Source organism: Bacillus rossius, chromosome 1 (assembly GCF_032445375.1).
Source record: "Bacillus rossius redtenbacheri isolate Brsri chromosome 1, Brsri_v3, whole genome shotgun sequence".
In the NCBI taxonomy this organism is placed as follows: domain Eukaryota; kingdom Metazoa; phylum Arthropoda; class Insecta; order Phasmatodea; family Bacillidae; genus Bacillus; species Bacillus rossius.
Genome location: NC_086330.1, coordinates 96,778,611 through 96,794,159, shown reverse-complemented (window position 1 = coordinate 96,794,159; position 15,549 = coordinate 96,778,611). Strand labels below are relative to the sequence as shown.

The following is a 15,549-nucleotide window of genomic DNA, read 5'->3' as shown; positions in this document are numbered from 1 at the left end:
TATAATTTGATTTTAATTGGGAAAATTGTAAAACTAATAAAAAAAATTACGTAATAAATTTTAATAAAAATAACTGCCGCCATTTTCAAAACTTTCCGCCATTTAAAAATCCGTAATTATTATCCAAAAAATTCGAGAACAAAATGTTAAATTAATTAAAAATTAATTTAAAAATTTTAATAAACACATTTACGTAATGGAGACTTTGGTTTAAACCCAGTGAGGGCAAAAATAAAAATGGCAATGGATCCTTCCTCAACAGAAGCCACCGGCATACTGACCTCCCACCACTTATGCCAAGGTATATATAGCAAAGCTAGTATGATGTCACGTCCGCCATCATGTTTTCGTCTGCTAGAGGCCACCGTCTTGAATCCGACATATTGTTTTCGTCTGCTAGAGACCACTACCGCTATATTAGTTTAATTTTCACTCACTAGAATGCAGTTATATATTGCCAGGGCGCCCGCCATCTTGTTGGCCATCTTGGAAATTCGTAATTATTTAACTATAGTTCTGGAAAAATTCCAAAATTCATTTTTAAAAATCTGTAATTATACCAATTTATATTATCGATTCCTATCCCTGGTTCGATACTTGATCAATGCAAATAAAATGTAATATTATGGGAAAATATTAATTCATTTTAATTTATTTATTTTAATTAAAATAAAATAAATTTTAAATTAAATAAATATGGTGTAAAGTCCTAAAAGAAGCTTAGGTTACTAGTCTACAAGCCTTCGGTAGTAAACCGTTTATGACATATTGGACATTATCTTGTACATTCGTAATAATTAATCTAGAAATACGGAAAAAATTTTAAACCATCAAAAAAAATCGTCTAAAGGTACGCGCACACTAGGGCGTCACGGCAAGGACAGACGGCCGTCACAGAAAAATACAATAATGTATAACGTGTAGAGTAATAGAAGTGCGCGCACCACGGCGGGACGGCCGGTAACGGACGATCGGTAGCTTCGGCCGTCCGACAGAAAGTTCACGAGAGGGAATTAATAATGTAAGATTGACTCGATAGATTTTCGTCTTGGTTTGATTCTCGGCCAGTTATAAAAACAAAAGCATAAATTCCATTACCTTTCGTGTAGTTTATTAATCATTCACTCTACGAAAAACGTCTCAATACAAGATACCAGTCAGAGTAAATAAATACGCTGTCGCTGTGCCTACCATGGAAGACTAATTTTTCTATACTTATAATACGTTTTAACCAGGTATTGTTCAATGTTAGGCGTATAGACCAAGCGTCACCGAACCAAGAGGTATTTTTCGCTGATACTCGAAAAACATTTTAAACAGACCATGTCCAACGTCAGGCGTTTATACCAGGCATCTACGAAACACGAGACCAATCATGTCCTCAATACAGACTTAACGATCCAAAATCAATGAAAAGGAAGTACATTTGGAAGAACAATCAAAAAAGGAAGCGCAATCGGAAGAACGTTCAACGAAATAGAGCACTATTGTTGATAAGAAAGCACATTTGGTAGCGCAATCAACGAAAAGGAAGCACAATCAACGAAAAGGTAACACGATTGTAAGCGCAATCAACGAAAAGGAAGCAGAATCGGAATCACAATAAACTAGAAGGAAGCACAATAAAATCGGAAGCACAATAAAATCGGAAGCACAATAAAGAAAGCACAATCGGAAGCACAATCAACGAAAAAGCACAGTTAGAAGCACAATCAACGAAAAAGAAGCACAATCAATAAGTAAGCACAATCATGATCACATTCAACAATGAGGAAGTACATTCAACGAAAGGTAGCACTTTGTAAGCACAATCAAAAAAAAAAGGAAGCTGTATTACGAGAACTAAGTCTTAGAGAATTCAGATTACAATAAATAAATCAATAATTTTTAAAATTTAAATAATTGATTGAATTTCGATATTATACACTTGCAAGTTAAACAAGTGATTATTGTATGTAGCCGGCTTCCCTCAGTTCTTTAAGTATGGAGGCTATTTCGTCGATGTACGAGTAGTTTCCTCCATGAACCGATGCTACCAACAGTCTCAGGCGATCAACCAATATGTTAGGATCTTCCCATGACGTATAATAGATCTCTTCGGCTGTCAACTTCCTGGAATGAATGTTAAATAATTTTTTATGATCACTATGGTTTCAGTGTTCATCGAAAGCTTGATCGGAATAATTTATTTTATTTCAGTCTGAGACTTTTGTCTCAGGGCTTCATCACAGCTTTCGATCTTGCCAGATCTTGCCAGATCTTGCTTCATCACGGTCTCTGGTTTTTTCACAGCCTCAGAGACACTATCGCGATCATCGTAGAAGTCAGCATCTTCACCCAGATTACTGCAGAATTAAAAATCGTTGACGTCAAAGCTTCTTCGTCGTCTTCAAGCTTCCTTTTTAGGAGTCCATCATCTTTACAAAGTACGGAGGATCTACTTGGATTCGGCTTGAATGTATTCTCACTTTTCATTTTAAGGATTATTCCATTGTCTTCATCCTTCCATAAACCATCATCGTCCTTCAATTTAAGTCCTTTGTCGAGATTGGTAGAGCCATGAACATAATCTCGTTCAAGACAAGGAAAATTTTTGACGTAATGCAGAACAGTCTTCTTTAGATTAGTAGATCCATCGTTGTCCTCTAGATTGTAAGAAAGCTTGGCGTTTCAAGTTTAAACGTGTCTTTTTTAAGCTCCTCGCGTAAACGTTTTGCTACAATGAACACAACATATTTCGTAGTGTATTATTAACACAATCATTCTTCTCGTGTTGTCTACCGTTCTTTCTCAATATACATTGCTTGCTGCAGAACTTACACCCATGTCCTTTCGATACAGCTGCAGACATCAATCAGGGATCAATATTATTTATTTAAACTAATAGCAGATGTTTACTAAGAGTTTTAAATTGGAACCATCAATTAAATATAATTTCTATTATTTCTTCAGCAAGGATTAATTTCTCTCATGCAAGAAACTTGCTGCAAGAAGTTTCTATTCCTCCAACAAATGGCGTAACGTGTTGTGTTGCGGTAAATGTTATTATTTTTATGCGGGATGTGGGAAGCTGACTCACGGTCGCAAGAGAAGGAAGGCTTCGCTAGACATCAAGGTGAAGAAGTTCGTCTTGCAAGATACTGCTTCTCAGCTGTCTCAATGCATATTAGTATTTGACAGAATAATGGATGATTTTTGTTTGAATTCCACTTGATAAAAATATTGTAAGTGTTGATTTAGTAACATATATTCACTAATTAAACGAGACTCTGAATAAAATTGATTGTCTCAGTACAAAAAAAAATTACATGCAGCGATTGTTTTCTCAGGTATAATCAGAAACACTCTGATAAATTTTAGCAGTAGTCTCACCAAGAATAACCAGGAGCACACGCAGAAAAACCAACAAAATATTGACAGGAGTAACCAGGTCCACACGGAGAAAACCAACAGAATATTGACAGGAATAATCAGGAACACATGAAAAAACTATCAGAAATCTCGCTAGGAATAATCAGGAGCAACCGGAGAAAATACCTACAAAATAAGGACAGAAATAATCAGGAACACAGGAGAAAACTAACGGACGTTTTCCTAAATCAAAATCACTGAATCACAAAAAGAATAGCAAATTAAAAATTTTGAAAAATTAAACATTCAAAATAGTACATGTTTTATTAATTTTAAAATGTTTCCCATTAATATCAGATAGTAATTACGTATTTTCGAGATGGCGGCCGTAACGAAAATTGTAACGATGACGACACAATTCAACATGGCGGCCATAAATTTATAATTGTGAAGGCTTAGGGCGGCTTGCTTGTTGGATTTTTTTTCCAAAAGAAAATTGAAATTTTAGCGAAGTTTTGGCCAATTTTTAGGAATTTTGAGTCATTGTTGGCAAATCTTGGCAAATTTCGAATGTCAAAATTAAAGTCATCCCAGAAGGCCGTCGTGACTCACAATATAAGATGGCGATCGGCTCCCGGCACCTCACCCAGAACCCAGTCCCCGAACATACTATTATATACTACTTACGTATTGTTCCATAATAATAAAGCGTACTTAAACATTCTACTGGAAATTGTTGTGGAAAATAGTCCATAAACAAACAAACATACACAATCAAGTGAATCATCATGAACATTGGTGGGTAAGCATGCGTAAAATATAAGCCTTGATACGAGCGATTTAATTTTTAACTTTAAAAAGAGTTGATAATAAAATCAAAAATTGTTTTTGTAATAAAAAATTATATTTTTAATGTGTAACATCTTAGGTCCCGGTATACGGCATTTGGTGGGAGTAATTTCGTGAATGGAACGGAAGTCACATGGAACGGAAATCTGTAGCCATCTGTTCCGGATGGCGCGAGCCAAATTCACAAACACAAAAGTAAACTTTAAATTATTAGTGGTTTAGTGAATTTCAACAAGATGGGCAGTATTTTAATAAAAATTCCTTGCCAAAATTCATGTCCAAATCCGGTGTTGAGTAATTTTTTTCCAGTCTTTTTTATTTTATCGTATTCGTGTCATTACGCAGTTTAAAATTTCATAAAATTTCAAATCTAATAATTCAATAGTCGGCGTAGCTGCTCCGGCAACGAATCCTACGGATGCTACGTGTGATTCGCATCAAAAAGTGTAGTTGAAAAAACAGTTTTTCGTATGTTTTGTCACTCTCGGCCTTATTTTAAAGAACTTCACGTTAAATGTCGTGTCCGAGTTTCGTATTATAAGTATATTTGCATCATGAGAACACATGAATTTGCTCGTTACCGAGGTTAGATGTGTACACATTTCTGACGAGTACTGAAAGACTCGTCCACTTTTCAAAAAGCTTTCGAATTAGCTCGTACACGCTTTCATTTCTCCTCCCCATCCCCCAACGACCCCTTCTCTTCTCGTCGGAAGACAAAGCACCCGAAAGCGGCTATCTGCGTCACAGGCCGCCGGAGGCTGGGTTCTGGACCGCTCCATCTGTCTCGCCTCTTCAGGCGCTCGCGGGCCCTTCGGCAATCGATAAAACACCTGGTGAAGGGGGTGGCAGTGTGGGGCTGGCGAGCCGTCATGGGCCGGCGATTGCCCTGAGGCGACGCACGACTGCGCCGTCGGTCCCTCCTGGGCCGGGCGACCCCGCATCAGGCCACGCTTGTTCTGACGGGCTCAATGAGATGGAAGTGTTTAGACTGCCTGCAACCGCCTCTGCAGATTACGCGCACGAACATAGTCAACACTAGTCGGTCGTTCAAACAAGTTTGATTTTTTTTCGCATTCAGTTGTGCTGTCCGCGTGCTCATTGTAGGTTAATCAATGTGTCACAACAATGCATGTAGAAAAATTAATTATTATTTTGTTTATAGGATATGCAAGGGAAAAAAACGAGGGAATGTAACTCAGTAAATTTAATAGAAGTGAAATTCTTTGGCAATTCAAACCTCAACTCGTAAGTATATCGTAAGGGATAAACAGACATACCGCAATGTATTCATAGACATTGACGTGTCTATGGATATTGTTATGAATAATACTGATAATGCTGTCGAATGAATTAAAAATGAGTAACATGTCCGCTGCTCCGCGACGCAAAAACTAAACGACACGGACCTACCTCACGGTAATTCTTTACTTTATAACCATATTGCCACAAAGTGAAAATTAAAAAAAAATAATATTCCATGCACGGGATTTCTTTTAACATTTTTAAACGATAATATTCTTACTTGGACTAAACATTTACATACTAGTGGGCTCATAACTATATTAGGTGAGTGATTTAGTTAATCAAATAATAATTATGTGACAAATAATTAACCTGTCAAACTTAAGCGTTAAAATCATTATACGATCAAAAAATATTTTGTTACACAGCTAAAACAATAATCATATAACACTGTTTAACAATACCGATATAGACAAGAAATTATAATAATACGTACTTGAAAGAACACAATTTTCTTGCCAATATAGCCCGTGGCGTGGTTTACAATTGTGTTACCCTCTGACCAAATACTCCCATACTAGATGCCAGCAAGTCGGATGGCGTCAGGCGCGGGCAGGTTCCGACAATTTCTCTGCACCGTCCGCAAACTATTAACGTCAGAAATCGTTTCACGACGATGTTTCACGAAAACGTTGCATTAAATTCGGTCTTGAAATTTTACTTCCATCGCGTCCAAAGAAGGTTCACTTCAAAAATGTGACAGTTTTATTATTCTCTTCACAATACCCGTGATTATATTTTTTAACGTTGTATGTATCATTCTGGAATAGCCATAAAACATTATTGATTGACTTAAAATATCTTGAAATAGCATTTGATACCCACCTTCATCGTCGCTTGCAGCCAATCAGCCGTTAACATGTTTGGTTTATTCACTACTCATTAATAAAAACTTTAATATCGGACCTTCCAGGAAATAATACTCATCGTCTATGGGTTACATCTTCGCTGGTGGATAGAAGCAAACTGATATTAGAACACGCCTGCACTGAAACCACTATGTTCTGACGAACAAATATGTCTATTCTGACTAACATATCTTCGTCAGAACCTGCATCTACTGTAACCAGAGACTTGACAACCATCAGTCCAACTTGCGCGCCCAGGATGATTCAATGGGGACAGAACGTCAACCTGTTTGATTCCGCGGATAAACAAAGCTTGAACCTGTATTTTGTATTGACTAACGAGGATGCCATGATTAGGGCGAGTTCGTTACACGGTTCTTAACGTGCAAGGGCAGGAAATAATTGCTCGTCATCAAAAAAAAAGTTCATAGTGAACCACAAATATTATGACGTGTTCGAGATTATTCGGTACTTAATGAACATGTTTCGCTAACAGCGATTTCAAAATTCGAAGAGCAATTTTAACTTAGATTTAATTTTGCTTGGGTTATGCGTGTTTCTAAACAAATAAAGACCTTTAAGATACACGTTATGTTCCAGTATCACCCACTTGTATAGGACAAAGAAGTCATTGTCTTTTGTTCGTTGGCCGCTACCAGGTTTCGTATGGTCGGATCATACGAATTTTGGTATATTTTTAATGATTTCTTTTTCTTCCAAGTCGTGTGAAAATATTTATGGTCCAATGAAAATTCCATCCAAAATAATATTGGTTGGACATTTTATCCTGTCAGCGGGTACGTTCTTTGGAATATTCTTGCTATGGGGGAGATTACTTTAAAACAACTGCATGAACATACGCATTGCTAGTTTACACTGGATTTCAAAACAAACTCTCACAATTGTACGACTAACATACTACATGCAAACAAGTCACAATCAACTGATGTCAAATGCCAAAGGCCTAGGCAGCATTAAGAAGCGTGTAGAAAAAATTTAAACAGAAAAATAACAGAAATGTGTATCGTAATAATTACAGCAGAGACGGACACAGTGGGCTGACAAAGAAGAGAAAGTTTCGACAAGAACGGTAAACACAGAAAAACAACAACCTTGGACAACACAGACGAACTAAGCAATGTAACTAAACAGTTATTATGGATAACACGACGATGATAGTACATACAAACTCACTTAGGCTTCCAAAAATAAAATAAAAAAAGTTGTGAAGTTTGGGGAACTGACATCTGTTCCCGTCACTAGACACGGACAGATAATGAAACGAATTTTTCAGGTCATTGGGTCATGAGGCGCAAATCTGTACGATTAGCGAGGGGGGGGATGTGTGGCCCAAAAGTTCTGCGCGTGAGTTTTAACCGACACAAGGCATCTCTGTATAGGGTGCTTGTTTGTTGTACACTGCCCTTATTTTGGCCTATATTAATGCAATAAGCAGATAAACTTAAAATATACAGAAATTTTTCCAAAAATTATAGTTTTTACGATTAAGTTTATCATTCCCGTTTCGCAGTCACAACTTTGAAAGCGAAAGCGGGACCCTTCTGCGAAGGTATTCTTTATTTCATGTGGGGAAGCCACGGCCCCGCTGGTCCCCCGCCCCACCCCCCCCCCCCTACTAGGATCCACCCCCATGCGGTTATAATTCTTTTTTCCCTGTGTCGTGTTTTTTTTAACTCTGCTAGGTGAGATGAATTCGCCCTAATAAGGGGCCCATAACGTGAAATATTATTGTGCAATATCGGGGATTTGTGCAATATAATTGATCGTGTGTAGTTAATATTGAAGTGTTGTGCAATATAGTATACTAAATTTAACATATGTTAAATACATTGCACAGTTAAGAAAATACTGAGCCGTGTGTCGGTAACCCTGTGCAAAATCCCGTCACTCCATTCAGTTGCTATCAACAAGTGGTGGAGAACGTGTAGTGATGGCAGACAAAGCGGCGGAGAAAAAGTTTATTTTGGAATTTATCGAAGTGCAACGTGGACTTCCGGCTCTTTGGGACTAAAGAACTAAGTATGTACTATTTCCTGTCTAGAAATGACTGTTTGGCCCATTTCATTCCTTTACGTTTCTGCTTCTTATTCTTTTTGGCACTTTCGCCCACGGAGATCAAAATTAACTAAAGTTCGGTGTCACCTAACATGTTCACCACTCGAAATACCGGCAGGGACTGACAATATATTGCCGCGCACGACACGACTATACTGTACCGTCTAGGGGCGTCTCTCAATGTCATTGCACAGTAATATTGCACGTCTATGGGCCCCCTAAGAGCCGCGGCGCGTGTCAGCAGGCAACGGATGGGTGGCGTGGAGGAGCGACTCGTTCCCCGACCGCAAGGTGGAGCTGGAGTTCGAGTTCGACCAGGTGCGCAACTTCAGCGCCGTCCACATCTTCGCCAACAACTTCTTCAGCAGGGGCGTGCAGGTGCGTCGCCTGCCCCCCGTCCCTCCGTCACCCTGGCCCACGGCCGGCATCTTTACACATATCGATACATCGCGCTTTTGATGTATCGTTGTGTTGATATCGATACCGACGAAATATCAGCTTGAAAATACCCATAGTTTCAATGCATCGGGTTATCACAATACCAAAACTTTTAACCATTATTTCCTTGTTATAAAATTAAGTACATCTAATATTGAATCATTGATGCATTCAAGCTTTTATAATGACATAACCTGAAGTAAATTTGACTCTTACTTGCAAAACATTCAAATTGGATATCTTTTAAATTGTTCAGTTTTTTTATTCTCTATTGGTTTTTCCTTATAAAATATTATTTTATTGAATATCAATATCATAAAAACCCATTTATCGAATTCAAAAAAATATCGGCATTAAAATATCGATATTTTGATATGTATAAAATATTGATACATCATTGTAATTCTACGAGCACCCGTCTTCCACGGCGAAGGTCGCTGGCTGGATCACAACCTGCAGCATAGATCTGAATAATAATCACAGAGATGATTATCAGGTGGTTTGTAGCCCACTGGAAACTTGTAGGACCCGTAAACTTAAGCATCTGCGCCTAACTTATTGTCGGTATCCAAGTAATTCGGAGTTCTCTACAATGTAGGTCACATCGCCTTTAGCAGGTTTTGGTACCATGCCTGTCGGTGCCCAGGTGCTTTAAAGCCCACCGGAAGCTTGGCGGACTATCACATTAAGCCAGCGAGTGGACCTTACCCATCGGTATCCCAGTAATGTGGAGTCCGCTACAATCTGGGAGGTGCCATCCTCTTGATAATCTTTGTGAGCCCTGCCTGTCAACATCCAAGTGCTATAGAGCCCATTGTAATCTTGGAGCTCCCATTGGCTTAAGCATCTAGGCATACCTAGGCATACCTAACCTGTCGGTATTAACGTTATTTGGAATATACTATGATCTTGGAGGTCCTGTCGTTTTAAGCATCTTTGCATACCCTACCTGTAGTCATCAACTTGGTTTGGAATCTTGGAGGACCCATCAGCTTAAGATTTTGTGCATATATTACTCATAGATATCCCAGTAATTTGGAGTACATTGCAATCTTGAAGGTCCTGTTCTTTTATATACGCACTCTACTCGTCAGCACCCAAGTGGCTTGGAGCCCAGAGTAGTCCTTGAGGCCCTGTCACATTTAGCCACCATGCATATCTTCAGGGCTGTCGAAAGAATCTAAGGGTTCGAGGGCAAAACAAAAACGTTGGATTCCATCCCCATGACCGTAAACGTTCCAGCTGCCTAAACTGTAAATGTGGCCTGAGTATTTGTAATATTCCCAATGAATTCAATTGTAATATCATCCTAATCTCAGTGTGAACTCGTACATCCAAAAAAAAATCTCGGAAATCAACCGGGTCCTTTGCCTTGCCTCTCTTAGCCATTCTTTCTCTCGATGGGAGGGTTTACAAGGGAGGGGGGGCCCGAGCACTTGTCGATACCCGAGTGTCTTTTACTTCACTATAGCCTTGGAGGCATTGTCTTTGCCGAGCTTTTCGACGTAGCAACCATGCATCTGCCTCTCTCTTGGTCCATGGCTGGGAACATGCTCCATGTCCCGCGTGCGGCGGCCGCAGGTGTTCAGCAAGGCGCGGTTCCTGTTCAGCGTGGGCGGCGAGCACTTCAACGGCAGGCCGCTCACCTACGCCTACATGCCCGACACGGCGCTCGAGAACGCGCGCAACGTGTCCGTGCAGCTGCACCACAGCCTCGGCCGCTTCGTCAGGATACAGCTGTACTTCGCCGCCAAGTGGATCATGATCAGCGAGGTGCTCTTCGAGTCGGGTGAGTATCCATGGATGTGTGTTCACGTTCGCTCGTGACCGCTGACGCCGCCCACATCCTAGATCTGGATCTGGGTGCCTGGTCCCCATCGTGTGGAAATTACCATTCTTTCGTTACTGCCCGGCTTTTGGAGTTTTGCCAGAAGAGTTGAATCCAAGTACTAGAGCGAGATATCTCTCCTTGCGACCTCGTCGTTGTGCGAAGAACCCACCCGCTTTCCCCTCGACACACCATAGAGTTGAATCTAAGTAGGTCACCTTGCTCTATCCCATCTCAATGGATGCGCTCCATAACAGGTCGTATTCCAGCGACCACACCGCGACCTTTTCGCTGGTATTCGTCCCAGTTTGAATCGTCCTTCTCGAGCCTGAGGCCCCGTTAGTGCGTTCACCATTAAGTTGTTCATGATGAGTGAGATGCTGTACAAAACATGCGAGTCCCTAAAATAGGTACATTCACCACTGAGTGGTTCATGATGAGTGAGGTTGTGTTAAAAATGGGTGAGTCCCTAAGAATAGTTAATTTACCCCCAAGTAGTCCATGATGCATGAGCTAGTTATGCCTAAAACTAGTGAGTCCATAATACTAGTAAATTAACCACCAAGTACGGCATTTGTAGCGAAGTGATGTTCAAATATAAGTTTCAAGAAACATGTTTTCCGTCGGATATTCGATTGCTGTCACATTCACGTATTTCTTGACCGTAGTAAGGGCTCACACTGTAAATAATTGTAAATTGTAAATGCCATTTTTGTTGTTTTTTTTAATGCAGATTACCTTTTATGTTTGACTTTTACTGAATGGTGGCTCTTTCCAGTTGCAGTGTTGGAAGTGAAACCCACTCAGCTTCACACAAGGTCACCTCTTATCAAAATGGTTATAACTGAGCTACGGTTTCATGCGCCTCTTTTTAAAGTAAACCTAGGTTGGTTTATGATGTAAACAACTATCCCGTTAGCCAATTGCAATGAGAAAAAAAAGTGTGGTTAAAGAAAATGAAATAGAACGACTCGTACAACACATGGAATTGCTATAAATAATAGTGTGTTAAGTTATGGATACGCATGATTCTGTTTCTGTTTCTAGTTGACAGATAACTGCTACCTTGAAGAAATATCATGGAAACGATCCGTTGTTATTTCTCTACTAATTTTTCTCAGAGTGTTGTGGTCCCGAATAGTTTGCAAACTACACTAATAAGGCGGTAATCAGTTAAAACTGATATTTGTTCCGTATTTTAATGTGCAGAAGACCGTACTTGCTTCCTGTACCAAGTGATTTACATTTAGAGGTTCTGGTTCGGCTCGGCAGCGTTGTGTCCGGACGAGTCCACACCGCGAGCGCAGCCGACGCTATTGCAGGATCTGGGGGCGACGTCCAGAAATGTGTAGCTGTCAGGCTGTCAGGCCCAACGGCACGGACGGAAATCCGAAGCAGTGTTTCCGCGTCCGGTTCTGGCCCGCACGGAAAAAGCCGCTGAGGGGGCGAGCTACAGTTAAGTGATGTCCGTTGTTACGTTATTATATTTTCGTGCTGTGAGTTGATCGTGCTTTTATCTGGTTTTCCTTGCGGGCGTGCGTGTGGCCGGACACCGACACAGAACAAGCGCGGACCCGGAATTGTGGGGGTTTATTGATTCCAACCGGACGTGGCGTGACCGCTCCGACTTTGTGACGTGACGAAAATGTCGTCCAGTGCGATTGTCCGCCTCGATTTTTCAAGCCATGCGGTAAGTTATATGCTAGTGAGTTATGTCCTAGTAAGTTATATGCTAGCTGCACGCGACAACAATCCATAACCCAACAGTACATATTCTTATTTAGCATTTGGTGGGGGAAAAATTGTTTTACAGTATGAACAACAAAATTATGTAAGCGATAAAACTTCAACTCTGTAATAATTATACCTGTTTGAAAGTAGAGATAAACAAATTATAATTGTTTTCGCAAGCTAGTCGTATTTGAAATGCAAACATCCAAGAAAATAATTTGCTTGGCAGATAAGGCACTTCCATTTTAATTCACAAATAAAGTAACACACGCAATCCACCGCTGTGATTTTAATGGCTTTCCTTGTTTATTAGTTTTGATATTACAATAAACATGCCTGACCGGTCACTGAAATTGCGTGGGGGAGAGGCGAATTATCGTTTAGCATCAAACTAAACTGATGACGATAAAACTCAATTTAGGCTTCTAACCATACTAAGATTTATATCGATTGAATCATTACAAAACTTACTGAAAAATGCAAAAGATATTACTGTCATCAAAATATTGCGATATGTATATAAAGTTTTAAAATTAAAACTATACTATATATAGTTTCCAACACGGATAATGTAAAAAATTATTATCTACCTGTCAAAACACATTATAGCCTAAAACCTGCTAGTTTTTGCATCGTGTAGTTTTCCGTATTTATAATTTAATGAGTAGCATCTTTATTTTGACAAGACTGGCTAAAATTCACCCGGAATAATATATATTTAAAACAGATAAAGAACTTAATTTGATATCGGTCCAGCAGTTTTTGTGTTCTCTTCTCTCAAACAAAACCATCTCTCGCTCTCAGTTTATAATATCTGTTTAGTCAGACGTAGAAAGCTACGAGCATTTCCTAATGCTGAGAGGAACCTAACCTGCACCCTCTACGTCATCAAGCGAGCCCTGGTGACTGCAGAGTTGTCTAACTCATCTCGGATATTGGTCGGTCACTCCTTATAGTCAGATTTAAAACTGTTGCGTAAGGCGTAGATTTCTGAAAGGAGCAAATGCTTCGGATGGATATACATGCCTTTTTTAAGTTTTTTAAAAAGTTTAACCTTCCCTACAAAAATAAAGTTTTATTTATTCGTGGAGAAATTTTCCACACTTCAGAATGTTTTTGGTTACATTCCTATAAATGTAATGTAAATTATCGACAAATATACAATCTAAATTGTATAGTAATTTTACATGAAATCATTGTATCTCTTCTAAATTTTGATAACTTCCTTTACATGTTTAAAAACATTTCAAAAATTTATTACAGTGCAAAATTTTAAAAATTATATTTGAATGTAATGGATTTTATTTAATTATACTAGCTGTTTTCGTCTTATAGGCTTTTCATTTTTGAAAGCACTTCCGTTTGAATACTTTTTCTTTGGTAAACCATATTTTTTTTTATCCAGCGACGATCCTCAAATGATAGCCTATGTGTGCAGAGTTGAGGAAGTTTCCAAGATGGAGTGAACGAGGGGAAAAGAACATTACCAGTTACAAACTCGTCCAGAAATTCTGTATGTATTTTGCTTTCAGTGGAGAGCATTTTTCCTTGTCGAAAACCGAACTCCCAACATCAAAAGAAACTGGGGAAAAGCTCTCAAACTTTTTTTATGTTCTTTGTAATAACCGGCGTGTCTTTCTGTCATCACAGTAAACAGGGCTCGGCTGCTGCTAACTTCTCGTAAATCGTGTACGAAAGATGAAGGACATAGAGGAAAGTAAACAAGCTTAACAAAGTGTCAGAGTATGCAGAGAAAAAGAGTGAAACAGCTGATTGTATAAGTAACCCAACTTCCTGCCCCCGTACGCTTTTTAATACAAAAAATTAACAACTAATTGTTGAATTAATTTACTCAACATTTCAGAAAACAGCTCCTCTTTGAAATACTTTATAAAAAAATCCAATTTAAAAGGGGCGATTCAAAGTTATATTCTCGTTTGTTGTGTTTTTTTTCACTCTGTACACAGCTTATAAAGAAAAAAATAATATTGAAAAAGTACGTTTATGAGAGAGTCTGCGGATGAATTTTTTAATTTCTTCAGTTATCGAACTGAATTCAAGTTAGGTTCCAAAATTCTAAAACATGTTTGATGAAAAAGAAGAATTTTGCAAAAACATTTAAGTAATCACCACTTTTATATTTCTTTGAAGAAATAGTCCTACATGCTTCCTAAATAAATAGTTAATTTTTGAAAACACATTCATGAGAATTATTTTCACACTATGAATAATATTATCACTTTCTAGCACAGTTCAAGTCTGACAGGTGATATTTTGTTCAAAAAATTTGTCAAATATATTCATATTAAACTGTTACTTTAATCTTCCTGATGAACCTTAAATAAATTGGTTAGAGATTTATTTACATTTTGAATCTCTGGATAGAATTTTTCTCTGCATAGCGAGTGACGCAGAACAGTATGCAAATGAAGCATATTTTATGTCATTGCTGAGAAAGTGGTTTTTATCTCGACCGTGAATCTCCCCCTCCCCACTTCTTTCCACTCTAGACTCTGTGTGTTTGTGTGCCTCGTGACTGCAAGAGAATATGTAAATAAAACATTTTTTAAAGTAATTACAAAAAAAAAACTGAAGAATGCAAGTTTCTCGCAAAGTTTATTGGCAAGCGGAAAAAAATTATTGCCACTAGAACTACAAGTAAGTAAGAGAAAACGACTTTGTAATCTAATGAGTCCTTGATTCACTCGAATCTTCACAGTATCCATACAACAAAGATTTTGCGACCTGGTCTTAAATCGTACACGGCCATCTTTCTACGGACAGAATTTCATTGCTCAGTTTTCTTGTGCGTGAAATATTCTTACCAGTCGAACGACTCCTACAAATTTTCCTTTCCAGCTCGTAAACCATAAATAAGAGTAGCAACCTTTGTGTTTTGATGTCAATACATCTTACAAATTGGGAAGCCAGTTTGACAAGTGAAGTACTTTGAAAATAGGATAGATTTTGAAACGTTATAATTAAAAAAAAAGGCTTAGTATATTGTATTTGCGCCAATATATAGGTAGATTTAGGGTTTTCGCATGAGTCATTGTAAACAGGCCATGTATATTTGCAGTTCACTGCGAGTAATAGGCCAGATTCTCGAATGTTCAATTCCGT

General features: G+C 38.7%; 1 protein-coding gene across 1 annotated transcript in view; it reads left to right on the top strand.

The window, feature by feature from the left end:
- Nucleotides 1–15,549, top strand: part of LOC134532406 (discoidin domain-containing receptor 2-like) — a 186,811-nt gene that overhangs the window by 124,968 nt on the left and 46,294 nt on the right. The window contains exons 6-7 of the mRNA XM_063368854.1: nt 8,674–8,807; nt 10,449–10,656. Of these exons, the coding sequence (XP_063224924.1) occupies nt 8,674–8,807; nt 10,449–10,656 (342 nt within the window). The remainder of the gene's footprint in view (nt 1–8,673; nt 8,808–10,448; nt 10,657–15,549) is intronic.